Source organism: Balaenoptera physalus (genome assembly GCF_965194825.1).
Source record: "Balaenoptera physalus genome assembly, chromosome: 1".
Taxonomy (NCBI): Eukaryota; Metazoa; Chordata; class Mammalia; order Artiodactyla; family Balaenopteridae; genus Balaenoptera; species Balaenoptera physalus.
In genome coordinates this window covers 42306407-42321751 of record NC_138882.1, presented here as the reverse complement: position 1 = coordinate 42321751, position 15345 = coordinate 42306407, and the positions used below count along the sequence as shown (strand labels likewise).

The following is a 15345-nucleotide window of genomic DNA, read 5'->3' as shown; positions in this document are numbered from 1 at the left end:
ATTTCCTTCCAGTCTAGGCAGGCAATGGATTACGTCACTTCCCTGTTCGAAATTCTGAAATGGCTTCTCACTGAACATTAAATAACATTCAAATGTCTTGCTTAACCAGGCATGTATATATATTCAGGCCTCTATAATGAGGTCTCAACCTATCAAGATTCATTCAAACACGTATAAGCAGTACAAACTAGGTCCCCTGCTAGGCACTATTCCTCCACAGAACACTATGTACTCACCACATTGCTAAATGATGTGAAACTAAAATCAGTTTTCAGAGTTAATGGCTTTATTTTTAAATATCTTGCTCAAGAATTTAAGTTATGTCATTTTCTTTAATCATAAAGCAAGCAGTATATACTCCTTAGTTTTAGAAAGGTGTTACATGTTCACAACTCAAGACCCCAAATTATTGATCAGCCATCTGTTTTGAATATGCAACCTGCAAGTCTCACTTTCCGTGTCTGAAGGTTGCTAGTAGGCACATACTGTAATAATGATAGTTGCAACAACAAAACAGTAGCTAAGATCCGTTGACTGCTTACTATATGTAAGGAACCGTGTTTAACATTGTACATGAATTATTTAAAATTTCCAAGCATCCTTACGGAGAACTTACTTGGGTAGAATGGCTTTGGAGGAGAAAGAATACGTATTTGTGTGTTCAGGGAAAAGAGGAATGCCTGACCCAGTCAGCTCAGAGAACGTTGTGAAGATCAGATGGTTTTATAGGGTCTAATAACACGCCCTGAGGAGCTCTAGACTAGAACCACACCCCAAGCCCCTGCTCACAAAGGTTTCCTGTCAGAATTGAGCAAAGGGTTATTGTGATAAGTCTATGCAATGTAATCAATGACTAATATAATTTATAAAGGGAGCTTTCAAATTCACCAAAAGGTCCAAAGTGCCGTCACCAGTGTAGCCTAGACCACCAAATGCTACACGTTGTGCCTGCTTCCCATATCACTGCTGGGAATGTGCGCTGGGGGTGAAATGTGTCAGAGCGAGAGAGAGAGAGAGAGAGAGAGAGAGAGAGAGAGAGAGAGAGAGAGAGTGTGCGCGGGCGCGTGCGTGTGTGCGCGTGGGCGCGCGGTGGGGGGAGGGGGATCTCTGATGCTACCATAAGCACAGTGCATCCTCCTGAGCATCAAAGAATTTTATATGTGTGGGAGGCGGTAGGATGTTGTTTTATTATTAAAAGAAACACAGACCCATTATGGAACAGAACGTAAACCTTGCATGGATCTGCAAGATAAAAAGACTTCAAAGAAACTTCAGGATCATATTATTAGTCTCGGAGGTCCCCATTTCATGTCACCTCTACAGTCAGAAGTACTTTGGTAGAAAAGTTTGAGAGGCACTTCAGGAGACAGACAAGGTGTTATTCCTTTTTTGGTTTCTGTGACCTTGCTCAACTAAGGAGGTCTAAGAACTAGGTTCACTGGTTTTTATGCTGCTTTGAAATCCCTCACAATTTTCTGCCAGAGCCCTTAACTGGTAGATAATGACCAACATACTGCTTCAAATGTGGATGCTACAGTGTCTGACAAGCACCAGTCTGAACGTGAGGCAACACAGACAGTAGCAAGAGACCCAAGCAGGCCCTAAAGTTAATTTAATTCCCATTTTCAGTCGGCTCGCTTTCTGGTCCAGGATACGGGGTGCACCACGTGGCACCTGATATAACTGCTGGTGACACCCTAGCACCATCAACCTTAGTCTACTTCATCCACTCCCCATTTCTTTTCCCATCTTTCCTTGATCTTCCCCTCTTCTTTCTTCCACTGACAGCCTGCTTCTTTTCCCCTCCCCTTATTCTCTTTTTCCTCCCCACTCCTGGCTGTCATTGGTTAAGCTTTCTAATGGCACTTGGGCCTAAAGAAACTACTGATTCCATCTAAGAAAAACTGCTTCTGAAAGTCTGAAGACAACTAGGCTGAATGTCATCTTTAATCTGACTGGGCTAATAAAGAAGGATAGCAACTCTAAAAGGTTAATTTTTTTCTCATGGAAATCTGGGAAAAAGACACTGAACAAGTTTTAAATCCATCCCCTTAACAGCGCAGCTTGAATCACTTCAAAATGACTTTATATTAAGGATTCATTAATTAATGTGAAACTGACATCATGACCAACTGTGCTTGATTTTAATAGATGACTCTGAACTACAACAAAGAGTTCGATATTTAGATAAGATACAAAGAAGAACTTCCAAACGGCTAAGGAAACTTAAATATTAGAACAACTGGAAGAAGATACTTACATAATTTCTTCTTTAGGGTTTTAAAATAGAATTTCACTTTCTTTTAATAATCAGAATGAAAGATTTTGATTGTCTTTTCAATATCCCTTATAGATCAATAATTCTTAGATTAAAATTTTAAAGATATACCTTGAAATTGCATTGCCAAAAAGAAGACTGAGGTTGTGTGGCTGTCAAAAGCAATACTCTAAAACTGCTTTACTTGCAAAATCTATACAAAATTTTAAGCATAAACCAAGAGTACTGATTCATATATAAAGCTACATGATAGCTACTACAAACACTAGGTGAACAGTCAGGTATGTTGTGTCCAAAGTCAAAAGCAGAGAATATAAAGAAATATCAAATAAATTTGTGAGGGTTCTTTTAAAGTATAACATACTAAAGCTGAGAAATCCCTTTAAACTCCCTACCTTGAATTTTTTAAATCTCTGGTGAGAAAAAAAGCAGAAAAAAATTTTAAAGGATAAATTCTCCACTGCTTTGTCAATTTTCAAAATATTTTCCCTATAAAACCCAATGTATTCAGTTCCCATGCATGCCCCTTCCCCTGACACTACATTCTATATTCGCAGTTTCCAGGGTGGTAAAGCAGTATCCTTATTCTCCACAAGGACAGCAGGGCTATAAAGCATTAAGCAAAGGGATCGGGGGAAAAATAAACTATTCCCTAAGAAAACAAACAAACCCTCAGATTATTCCCACAAAAACTCAAAAAGAGACAGTGATATCGAAGAATCCTGAATTTTTGTCTTTGAGTCAAAGAGATGTATTGACAGGGCTCTAGTTCTGCTACTGTTTGAGCCTGGCTGGATATTTTAGCTTCTCTGAAAATGAGGACAGCCAGACCTCTAGCATTCTTTTTACCTGTAATTTTACGATCCTGAAAGTGTTTTCAAAAGCACTCATGAGCCTTTCTCATAACGTCTTCTCCCTCCATTAACCTAAGATGCCCAAAGAGTGGGATTATGCTAAAATGAGCCAGCATTCCACATTCGTCCTTCTTCTCCTTTCCACACACAGCCACCCTTCCTTTCCCTAAGAGACCTGGTGGCAAGCAAAATGAATCAGTGCCACTAAATCTAACCGTTACCATCTTTTAATGTAATGGAGACACAAAATCAGCTCCAGATTAGATTTCAACTCATCCAAAATTTTTGGAGGACATCAAATATGTGAGAACAGTTTAGTAAAATTCTAGAAATCCCATTTTAGCGCTATCAATCCTCATACTCTAACACAATATAGAATTTTATGGATTCATACTAATGATTCAAACTATCATAATTCACAAGTGAATAAACAAGTTTAAATAAAATAATAAAGATACCACAAGATAAAAATGTGTCTTGCCTACCTTTGTTTTACTCATGTTTAACACCTCATAGAACACTCTTCAACAAGCCAGGACACCTCTCAGAAAAATAATGCTGCCTTAGTAACCCATACTGTCAAAGGGCTTGCTAAAACATAGACTAAGAGAGTTTTATAGTCCTATGATAGTCAGAGTTTACTAAGTCTCCCTCTTACAGCCAAAAATAATAATGTTAATCTGACCCCAAAACTGTACTATAATAAGCCTTGCTCCTGAAAAGTAAAAGAGCAAAAAAACAGAAAGCCTGGACTCAGGAAACCGTAAAATGTCTCTATCTGTATGAGAAGTGAAGGGAAAGAAGCGAAGTATACACTCTTAGACTTGAGAAAGTCTGAAAGACACTGGAAAGACCATTCGATCCCAGCATTACTGAGATCATGACATATACTATCTACTGGCCCAGGCCCTGCCTTTTAGGGCTATATAGTTTAAGCCACATGGATTTGTCAAAGACGTGACTCAGAAATAACTGTAGATAATACTAAAACTATGCTGGAAATTGTACAGAGAATTTTAAAAGCTAGAAAATGCGTCTCAAACTCAAGCTTTATAAATGAACACCAACCTTCCTATAAAGCTTTATAAAGATGAATCACCCAGCTCGGTGCTTTGTGACCACCTAGAGGGATGGGATAGGGAGGGTGGGAGGGAGATGCAAGAGGGAGGAGATATGGGGATATATGTATATATACAGCTGACTCACTTTGTTATAAAGCAGAAACTAACACACCACTGTAAAAAATTATACTCCAATAAAGATGTTAAAATAAATAAATAAAAACAAAGAAAAAAAAAGATGAATCACCTTGCATTTTAAGTAACTGTGAATTCCCAAATCCAGAATTTACTTTTCTTTAAGAGACATTACTGTTATGGTGCTTGATAAATAAGGGAATATGATATTCTACATTGAGCTCTTTGATGGATTTGTTAAGGCACATTTTCAGACTGGTGACATCACTTGATTCTCCACTAAGGGAGACCCACACAGGTCATCACATGCTTCTTCTTACCTCTGCTGATCACAACAAATAGCTACCCATCCCCATTCCAAAGATCTTTAGAGACGATTCCATGACCTCCCTCTGGCAGTATGTTCTACTGTTGCTGTCTTCCTTTCAGGATATGATAGGAAATACAGTAAGTTCAGAGTTTTCTTAGAAGAGAATTTCACATATAGAGAATTTCTACTTTAATTTAGAGCAAGTATTTAAATACTTCTCTCAAACTCTTTTCCTTAACTATACTTTTTTAAATAAATAGAATCTTAGATGCCTCATTTCTCTTCACTTTCAAAGTTATAGTAACCCTGGAACTGTTATTAAGAGGTCATATAAAACTCAATGAAAAATCAACAATTGTTGCAAATCATGTGTTTATATAAGTCAAATTAAACCAACATTTAGATGTTGAAAGAATTAGTCACATAAATGATAGAGCACTTTATCCAAATATCAGAATGACGGAACAATTTTAAAGCCACAAACCTATAGAATACATTAAAATGATAATTAGCAGTAAGTATACTTTCGGGGGGGGGGGCAATATAGTTTCTAAATGCACAGGGCTTTTTTTCCAAAACAATATTTTAAATTTTGATGTTAAATACCTGATCTTAAGGATTCCAACTCTCTCTTTTAGGAAAAAGAAAAGAAGTAAGAAAAATACATTAGCTTTTAGAATAAAAGAGAGCTCTTTGGTGAATAAGACAATATAAAAATTAAGCCACATTCTTATAAACCTTAAAACTAAGCACCATATACACTTTTATAGTATCAGAAAAAAAAACTGTGGTGTCTAAATCTTCCATAAATTCTGTAAGTGTTCAGTAAGATTTAAAACACTATTACAATTAGTTTGTTAACTTTCTTCCAGGGGAGTCAAGACTTCATTAATGGCCTTAGACAGTTTTTTTTTTTTTTTTAAATCTGATCTATCATTAGTGACATACTTGGACCAAGGGTAAAAGAACGTCTTTCTTCTGCAATGAGCATTCCATGTTAGCTAGAGCATGCAAACATTAGTCCTGTGTTCCTACACAGTCTTTCCCTGCAGCATCTGTTGCTAATTGAAAGGGACTAGAATTACAAAATTCTAGTCAATTTCTCTCACCAGCTCTTGCTGTGTATAAAGATTTTCTATGCAGGGGTTGAGCATTAGTCTTCCACTACAGCTGATGACTAAAGAGCTAAGAGAAAGAAACACAGAAGAAAGCATTTCTTTTTTCTTTATATATCCAACAATACATGGAACTAAACTGTGAGAAGAGGGACAGCTAAGCATATCTTATGTTAGCTTAGTAAATTACAATTCTGTAAACATAACTATTCACCTATAAAGTCTATTAATGTCCTAGTTAACCAATTGTGTATGTCTTCTGTTCGGACAGTCTCTTCTTTTTATACACATCTTCAAAAGGAACTGTCAATATTAAACCAATTATGTCTTATTTCTAGCTCCTAGGCATAGTACCTGGCACACAGAAGGCACTTAATAAATGTTTGTTGAACAACTATCTCCATCTTGTGTTTTGTAGCACGGTGCAACCAAAACACCTCCAAAGGCCTCATCACATGCATTTTCTTTAAGTCTATTGAGCACAGAGATCTACATCAAGTCCTTCTGCACCTTTACATGTGGTAGGCCAGAAAGTTTTCAACATTATCTAAAGCATACTCTGGCTGCTGGATGAAACGCAAGAATGGAGGTCAGTCAGCTGAGGACTGCAGGAGTCCAGGCAAGAGATGATGGTGGCTTCAAATGGGGTGGTCGAGTGGACACCTTCCAGGGCTCCCCTCTGCAGAGCACAATGACTGCTACAGTCTGTCCTGGCACGGATGGCCTGTAGTAAAGAAAAGAAGCTGGAAAGCCCTGGGAGGAGGAAGAAGACAGGACTGGGAGATAAATCAAGGTTTCCCCTGTCCCTGTTCAATGGAAGGAATCTAGACACACAATTACATGAAATGTGCTCCAAGTGGGTAAGCTGGCGATAACATCTGAGTAACTCTAGAGCCTGGAATCTGCATTTCCTAGCCCATCCTTTCAAATGGGCATTTTGCTCCTTTTTTCTTATTTTATATTTATATTCATATAGTTCTATTTACATTTCAGAAAATGCTGGCTGCCCAGTTATCTGTTCCACATTCCATAAAGTCCTTCAGCATCGTACTCAATCGAAGATTCAAATGCCTTATTGGTCGAGTAGAGAATATGAACTGTTTAAAAGCTGCTGGTATCACATTGCTCTAACTCATGAGAGTGCTATCAGGGAAGACCAGCAACAGGGGCAAGCACTCTCCAGAGGGGAGAACCTGCAGCAGCTGGGGCTCAGCGCTCCTGCGCACGCCCCCCACGGTGATGGGGGAGAGGCGGTGCTGCCCCCCTTTCACACGCCTGCCTTCTTGGCTCATCCCAGTCTCTAGGTTTGCTTCCTGCCGCCACCACATGACTAATTCAGTTGGTTTTCAGGTAATCGAATTATATGAAACCCGGGGCCTTGGGTTGTACTGCGGAGACATGAACGTAAGTACTAATTCAGGCGAGGTTTAACAAAATTCTGCTTCTCCCACTACCCAGCTTTTAATTCCTTGTTGTCGTGGTGACCTGGCAACCATGTTCTGAGCTTTCCTGCAATTATCTGCACAACTTGGGTCAAAGATCCTTGACTTAACTAGATTCAGCATTCCAGAGCCAAAAATTACTTGTTCGAGGAAGTTTATAGGTATCATTACTATACAGTTTTCTTGTGAGATAAACTAAGAAACAGCTAACTACCATATGACTTCTGGTTGACTGATTATAATTCTGAGCTCTATACAATCTTGCTTACTCTCACCCTGCGTTTCTGGTAGGAAAAAAACCAATAGCATGCTCCATTTTCCATTGATCATATCACAACTCCATTCTGAATAGCCATCGGGTGTCACAGTGTTACCCAACCAAAGCCATTACAGTTGATTGATGAGAAAAAGGCTAACTGAAAATTGTGAAAATGACAGGAGCAGTTTTCTCTCTCTCCCCGCTGCTCTGTTGCTGTGTTAGGCAGGCAGAGCTACATGCACTGCTATTAACGGAGCTTCAGGAATTCTATTTGCTTTATCACCAATTTTTTAAAACCTTAGCATTTTTAAACATTTATTTGAAGGAAGTATTTATAAATAATTGTTTAGAAGGAGTCAGCCCTGGTTACTTCCTGGAGATTCAAACTGACAAGATTCTACATGGTATAAAAACTGATGATTTGGTCAAAGTAGCTAGCCAATAGTTCTGGTACATAATGTTGAACTCAGCATTACATCTTCTTTGTTAAATATCACAGGTAAAAGATAGTTCACTTCCTTCTTTATAATAATATGGTGGTGAGACCAATTAAGTGAACAGTTGCCAAAAATCCATTTAGACCTTAAAATTAAGAAGCATTACACTGCAGCTCTTACTTAAAACAGTAAGTATCTAATGTTGTGTTCCTCTTCTAAAAAAGAAATTTGTCCAGGATCATAAAGAAAAAGATGTAGAGTAAATAAGAAGTTAAAATTAACTTCCTTTTAACAATCTAAAGCTTGAAGTAAACCCCCTATTCCCCAATACCAGGTAGTACTAGGAAATGTACAGAGATATTGTTTTTATACAGGAGGGGTGAAATACAGTATCAATTCTTTCACCCTTATCAATTCTCTAGTTCTAACAGCTCAAGAATTTCTTCCCTTGAGAGGAATTAATGTGTTATTCACTAAGGTGCCAAATAACAAGGACTGAATACTCTGCTATTACTCTGTCTCATTCTCACCACTAGAGACAAATCACATTCTGGCCTGATGAGAAGTATGGTTTCAGAATGGGTCTATTTCAATATGGAGTGACCTTAATGCAGAGGTGAAGGTGACTGGCCCATTTTTAGGGGGTTTGTGAGGACTCCAGGATATACCCTACCTAGGGATGGATCCCAAGGTTTCAGACCCTCAAACATGTATAAAGGAACCCTTTAATCTTCTTTCCATCAGAAGGGTCTTGCCCTTCTGGACAAAGTTAAGACTTGACTTGAACCTCTTTTTGCTTAGCCTAATATACTCATGGCACAAGCTTCATCAGTATACAGTGGTGGAGCGCAGCAGGGAATTTTCCTCAGTGTAAAATTTCCGCTATTCTATGTCAAACTTGAAAAGATACTGGCTCTCTCAAAGAAGACATAGAGTTAGTTATATAACATTAGGAACTAAAGGCAAAAGATTAAAAGTACTTGCTAATCATTCGAGGAAAACATTAAAACATTTACTATGTACATGGGAGCTACTGTTGAAGTTTTGCTTAAGGGTAAATCAAACAAAACAGTTCCTGTTTGAAACATAACGTTTAAATATTAACCACAAATATTTTACTCTTTTAAAATTATTTCTATAGCTCCCTCTTGCCTTTTTCTTCCTTCTCCTTTGGCGGGGGTGGGTGGGGGGGAGACTGAACCAGGGATGTAGCCATATTTCCTGGTGATAACATTATTATTTCAAAATATACATCTATATTCATTTGCTTTCTCTAACAACTTCACATGCCTAAAATTAGATTCCTCACGCATGGTGAAGTTACCCAGGACCCAGAAATTCTCAGATCTAAATGATTCTTTCTTCTTTTAAACAGCTTTGTTTGTTAAAAATCTTGGCATTTAAATTTCACCCTACTCAAAAGTTGTCTTGGCTTTTTTCCTGCAAATGAAAATAGTTTCCATAAATTCCTCATTTCCATATTATATACTTTATGTACAAACTATAAACGAGTAAAAAGAGAATACTGAGAAAGTCCTCCAAGTGAAATAATTTTTTTAACCTTACTGATGTTAGACAGGAAATCAGTATTTATTTCTCGGCAGAAAAGTTCTTGCCCTTAATAAGATGGACTTGAATTTTGACATCTGTGACCTTCTTAATATTCAACAAATCTGTTTCGGATAGATATATGATAAAGCAAATATTATAGGATGTTAACTGCAGAATCTAGGTGATGGGTAAATATGGGTGTACAATTCTTCCGACTTTTCTGTATGTTTGAAATTTTTCAAAATAAAATGTTAAGAAAAAAGTTCTTAAAAATCTATTTTACTACTGGTAAATTAAGGCCTAAAAAGTCTTAAATAACTTGCCCAATGTCATGCAATGAGTTAATGGCTGATGTTAGAAAAATATTGAGTTTTGGTAATTCTCAATTTCATCGTAACATTCTAAATCTTAAACCTACGACGACCTCATGGTATTTTTAAACCATCCATGGTCTGAGTCCTAGATCTAATTATCAAATACATAACTATCACACAGAGCACCACGCTTAAAAAGCAACTAATCGTGTGTAAAGCACGCGTATGAAGAAAGGCAGGGGAGACTATGCCCCAAAAATATATTCATGGATTATTTGATAAAGTCAGGCTAGAAGAGCAAAGAGTAGTAGTAAATAAATGTTATGCTCTAAAACTGAATTTTGCAGACAGTTATCAGCATGATTTTTCTATGTTTCACTTTTCACCGTCAGCTGTGAGCTGTTTCCAAGTGTGAAATCGCCTAAGAGAGGAAGCAAAGCTGTCATTTGACATCTGGGAGCGTGGAGATTGGGCTGCGGTAAAAAGCACTTTGGACTTCTTCAATTTACACACATATTCACCTATAAATTCTCAAGTGTGAAAAGTATTCAATGAGAAATATCAATGTAAATTTCAAGCATTTATAAAGGCTCATAATCGGGTGGAAACTAAAGGTGAAGGACACATTCCTAGGATACTATATCAACTTGTTAAGACTAGAATGGGAAACTTAAGTGATTATGTTAGCATAATAACTAACATATAAACAATTTTATTCACTTGTCTTAGATTGCATATTAAACTTTCAAATCCAGTCTTTTGTGTTTTATGTGCTTAATAAGTTCTATTTTCTAGCTGCTTTTTTATGATGAGAGACGAGACTGCTAAGAAAAAAATACTGGTAAAAGAAAAAATAAATACTTTCTTGACATTTTATTTTTCCTTTATACTTAAAATACTATAACAAAAAATTTATTCTATATTATGATAAATTAATAGTTCCAATGATAAAGCACATTAAATCTTCTAAATACATGTGTGTTTGTGTGTATATACAAATTGAAGTAAAATCAGAGTAACTACAAGGAAGTCCTCTGGAGAAGAATAACCAATTAACTCCAGTTATTCTATAATTCTCCAGATTATTCTATAATCTCTCATAACAAAAAAACAGAAGAATCTGTCTAAACACCTCTTAATAAAATATCTAAAACTCTCCTCATATGGAAACTAGACAGTGTTATATTTATATCGTCATGCTATACAATCTATTCCCACTTTGGGGACTATTTCTTTGCTCTTTCTTTCCTGAACTCCGTTCTGTGTTTCTGTGGTATGAAAGGGACCCATTTACCATGAATGATGTTTATTTAAAATAAAACCTTTCTAGAGACTCATCCTAGATAACCTAAGGATACAAAGTGAACCTAAAAGGAACGGCTTCTACTTTGAAAACAGGGCTGGGTTTGATCAGTGAATTCGTATTCTCAAGACCCTCTTGATGAGTCTGCAGCTGCAGCCATTTATTTGCTGGCTTTTTCACAGATGTAGACAGAGAAAAAGCTCCATGGTTTTTGTCTTTTTGTTGTTGGATTTATTTTCCTTAATATAAAAAAGTGGCAACTTTTTTTTAAAAAGTTCTTCATTTCACTGTAGAAACTTGTGAACATCGGACATCCTTGGTAGTATACATCGTTGAAATGACTATGACTTTTAAAATCTAAGATCGCAAAGTTGGCAGAAACTACACTTAAATAACAGAAGGTGATCATTTGCATTTCAAAATTTATCTATCTTGCTTTTCCCCTCAATTAGACCAAAACATGTTGATTCACAGGTTTCTGTGTGTGTGTTTTCTTTTTTAAACTTATTTATAGAGCAGAATAATGGCCCCCCTGCTAGTTTGGCATTTGCTCAAGTTTCTGTCCATGTAAATCGAATCTGTTACTGGAAAATTTTCTCAAAATATAAAGGCACATCATCCACAAGATAAAAAGATACACTGCTGATATTATAAAGTACAGGGCAGGTGGATAATGTTTTTAGGACAAATGTGTGATAAGGATTCCCAGGAGGGAGGCGTGGTAGGGGTAGAGGTTGCATGCTGTTCAAACAGAAGTGAATCGTTCTCATCATAATCTTGTGACAACTTTACTTTCTAACCAAACATCAGCTGCTTAACAGTTACTTGGACAAAAATACTAAGGTTAGAGTTGGGAAACAGGAGGGCAAGGGGATGTGGGAGGAGAATTACTTCAACCCTCAGTATTGCAAAGGACAGATCAAAAGATGACTTAGTACTCTATGTCCCCGTGTGTTCATTGATTTGTGATTTTAAAGCATTGAAACATTAGCTTCTTATCATTGCACCCACCCCCTTGAGAAGAAGAGCAAAGTCTACTTTTATTTTTATCAGTAGCACTGCTATTCAGTTTTGAAACAAACAGTAATTCACAAATTTTTGTTCCAATTCCCTTTGCATTATAAGCAATGGGCAGGAGTACACACACTTAACTGAGTTCTGCAACTCTAGGTTTAAGACCATCTAAATTAGAACACCAGCATCACTTTTCAATTAAGGTCATTACTGATTGAGTTTTATACTGTTGATAAAACAAATTAATAGGCCCAAGGAATGGAGAGACTTCCCACATTGTTCAATGTATGCCATAATACTAGAACACTTTCGTAACTCACAAAGCTTGAAAGTACAATTCTTTTATGCAAATAATTAAAACAAAGCCCTTCTTCAGACTACAGCTTTTTGCAAACGTTAGTGAAGGACAACCTGGATGATGACAGCAAAAATCCATTAATGGTAGACTGCCACCTGCTGGTAAACTATGAGAATTGTGATTTCTGGGAAAAGGCTTAAAAATTAGAACTTGCAAACTGATCGCTATTAAATTCAGTACACAAAACTGTATTTCAGCACACAAAGTTGAAAGTATGTATTTGCTGATGTATGTAGTATGGTTTTATTCCACATATATTAAAATTCTCAGGAGGTCAACATGCTATGAACGTTAAAGTGAACATGCCTATAGTTTGAAGAAAAATAATCTGCTAGAAAGCCAAAGTACAACCTTACAGATAGTTTTCAACAAGAAACTAAGAAGAAAAATAGGAAAAAAAAGAGTCAGTTATAAACATTAAACTGCCCCATAAACATTTGGTTTTGATGTGAGGTTTATACTGCACTTGACTTCAGGATTTAACAGGTTTTACTTAAAAGAACTCCCAGATTTAATTTTGATCCTAAAACCCTGAAATTTATTATAATTAACATATACTTATTTACATACATTGGTACCTAAAGTGTTATTTATAATCAAATTAGAAAGGGGAAGGGTCTGTTAAAACATAAACCAAATAACCATAATAAAGTGATTTCACTATGAAATTTTTTTGTTATCCCATTAACTAAATCATACTAATAAGATTTCAAAAGCCAGCATAATATTATCTATTTGAGAAAGAAAAAAATGTAGGCATGCTCTATCACCCCTAGGAAGAAATAAAATCAAACAATCCTAATTTGGGGGACGAAAGAGGAAAGAAAAGAGTATAACAGTAAGAAGAAAATCTAAATCATTGTTTTCAGAAAATAGTTTTAGTATATTTGCTTTGCAGATTGAAAAACTGTGCTATTTCTCAATACAGAAATAATTCTTAACAATGAAAATTGTAACTAAAAACAATATAGCTCTTTGCATCCTAATTATAATCATTTCCCATTATGCAGGGAAACAATGTTAGCATCAATAATAACGCTGGTTTGCTAGTAAGCATTAAATACTGTATTAATCAACAACTAAGCGTATCATGTCAATACAATCAGCTTGAACCTCCTCTGAAAGCCAGAGGGTGACAAGTGAAGCAACTTTGGCCATTCAAAGAGGCTGAATGCTAGGCAAAAGGTGAACAAACTTTGGATTCAAACACAGCCCCATCTGCACTGATGACAGACAGAAACTAACTAAAATCCAATTCATATGCTTAAGAGACCTATAAGTATCAGCAAAGGATCTAACACCCCCAGAAATAAATCTCTAATTTAAAAAACAAAGACAATACAGTAAAAGTAAGAGAAACCTGTTGTGTCAAATATTTGGTTATTTCTAAACAAGAAGAATATGCTTCCTAAAATTTCTCAAATATGGAAAGAACTCTTTAAAATCTGCTCTAAAATGCCAGGATGGCGCATCACTGAAGTCACAACATTGCATTTTTTTTTTATTTCAAATTTTATCCATTTTTAGCCTTAGGAATTTTACTCTTTTAGCCATCTACCTCTCACATCTTAAAAATCATCCATTTACTGGGCTTCCCTGGTGGCGCAGTGGTTGAGAATCTGCCTGCCAATGCAGGGGACAGGGGTTCCAGCCCTGGTCTGGGAAGATCCCACATGCCGTGGAGCAACTAAGCCCGTGTGCCACAACTACTGAGCCTGTGCACCACAATTACTGAAGCCCATGTGCCTAGAGCCCGTGCCCCGCAACAAGAGAAGCCACCACAATGAGAAGCCCGCGCAGCACAACGAACAGTAGCCCCCGCTCGCCGCAACTAGAGAAAGCCTGAGCACAGCAACAAAGACCCAACTCAGCCAAAAATTAAATAAATAAATAAATAAATAAATAAGTAGACAGTCCTCTGTGACTATGAATGGATAAAGAAGATGTGGTACATATATACAATGGAATATTACTCAGCCATAAAAAGGAACGAAATTGGATCATTTGTAGAGACGTGGATGGATCTAGAGACTGTCATACAGAGTGAAGTAAGTCAGAAAGAGAAAAACAAATATTGTATATTAACGCATATATGTGGACTCTAGAAAAATGGTACAGATGAACCGGTTTGCAGGGCAGAAGTAGAGACACAGATGTAGAGAACAAACATATGGACACCAAGGGGGGAAAGTGGCGGGGGTGGTGGTGTGATGAATTGGGAGACTGGGATTGACATGTATACACTAATATGTATAAAATGGATAACTAATAAGAACCTGCTGTATAAAAAAATAAAATTCTAAAATTAAAAAAAAAAATCATCCAATTAAAGAGGATACTTAAAGGTCCTTTTAAACACTAAGAAGTTGACATTTCTACGAATTCATGGCCAGTTCTAAGAGAAGTATAAACCCATTTAACATCATATACTAACAAATATACATACACACATATACTATGGATTATATAATGATTTTATCCCCCAAATTATCTTTTGTAAAGGGTTAAAGAGATAACCAAATCCAACATATTGTCAACTGCTAGTGAAAATACAACTTCAATAAAGAAATGAGAGCTGCCAAACTACTTTTCCAAGTGAAACATTTTAGGAGATTGCTCTAACCTGGGGCACAGTACATTCTCTCTATGGCATCGCTGTCACAGGAATCTTCAACCTCACTCCACCTGCTAAAATACGTTAGCTGAATGTGTCCTAAAAACAAAACGACAGGAGAAATCAAAACATTTTTCTCTTCCATTTTCTGCAGAAGTGAACTGTAATTACTCCTTTTGTAGCTAAAAACAGTATCATTAAGAATAATGGCATCATTAAGTACTAGAAGCTATTACTGGGGGTGAATTTGCTGCACTGATAATGAAGCTCTAGACAGGAAATGAAGATACTAATTACAAG

General features: G+C 36.6%; 1 protein-coding gene across 7 annotated transcripts in view; it reads right to left on the bottom strand.

Annotated features, from left to right (window-relative positions):
- The window catches only part of RPS6KC1 (ribosomal protein S6 kinase C1), a 229085-nt gene that overhangs the window by 34025 nt on the left and 179715 nt on the right, over window positions 1–15345 (bottom strand). For all 7 annotated transcript variants that reach the window (XM_082471434.1, XM_082471433.1, XM_082471439.1 and 4 more), the window contains one exon: window positions 15055–15144. In XM_082471434.1, the coding sequence (XP_082327560.1) occupies window positions 15055–15144 (90 nt within the window). The remainder of the gene's footprint in view (window positions 1–15054; window positions 15145–15345) is intronic.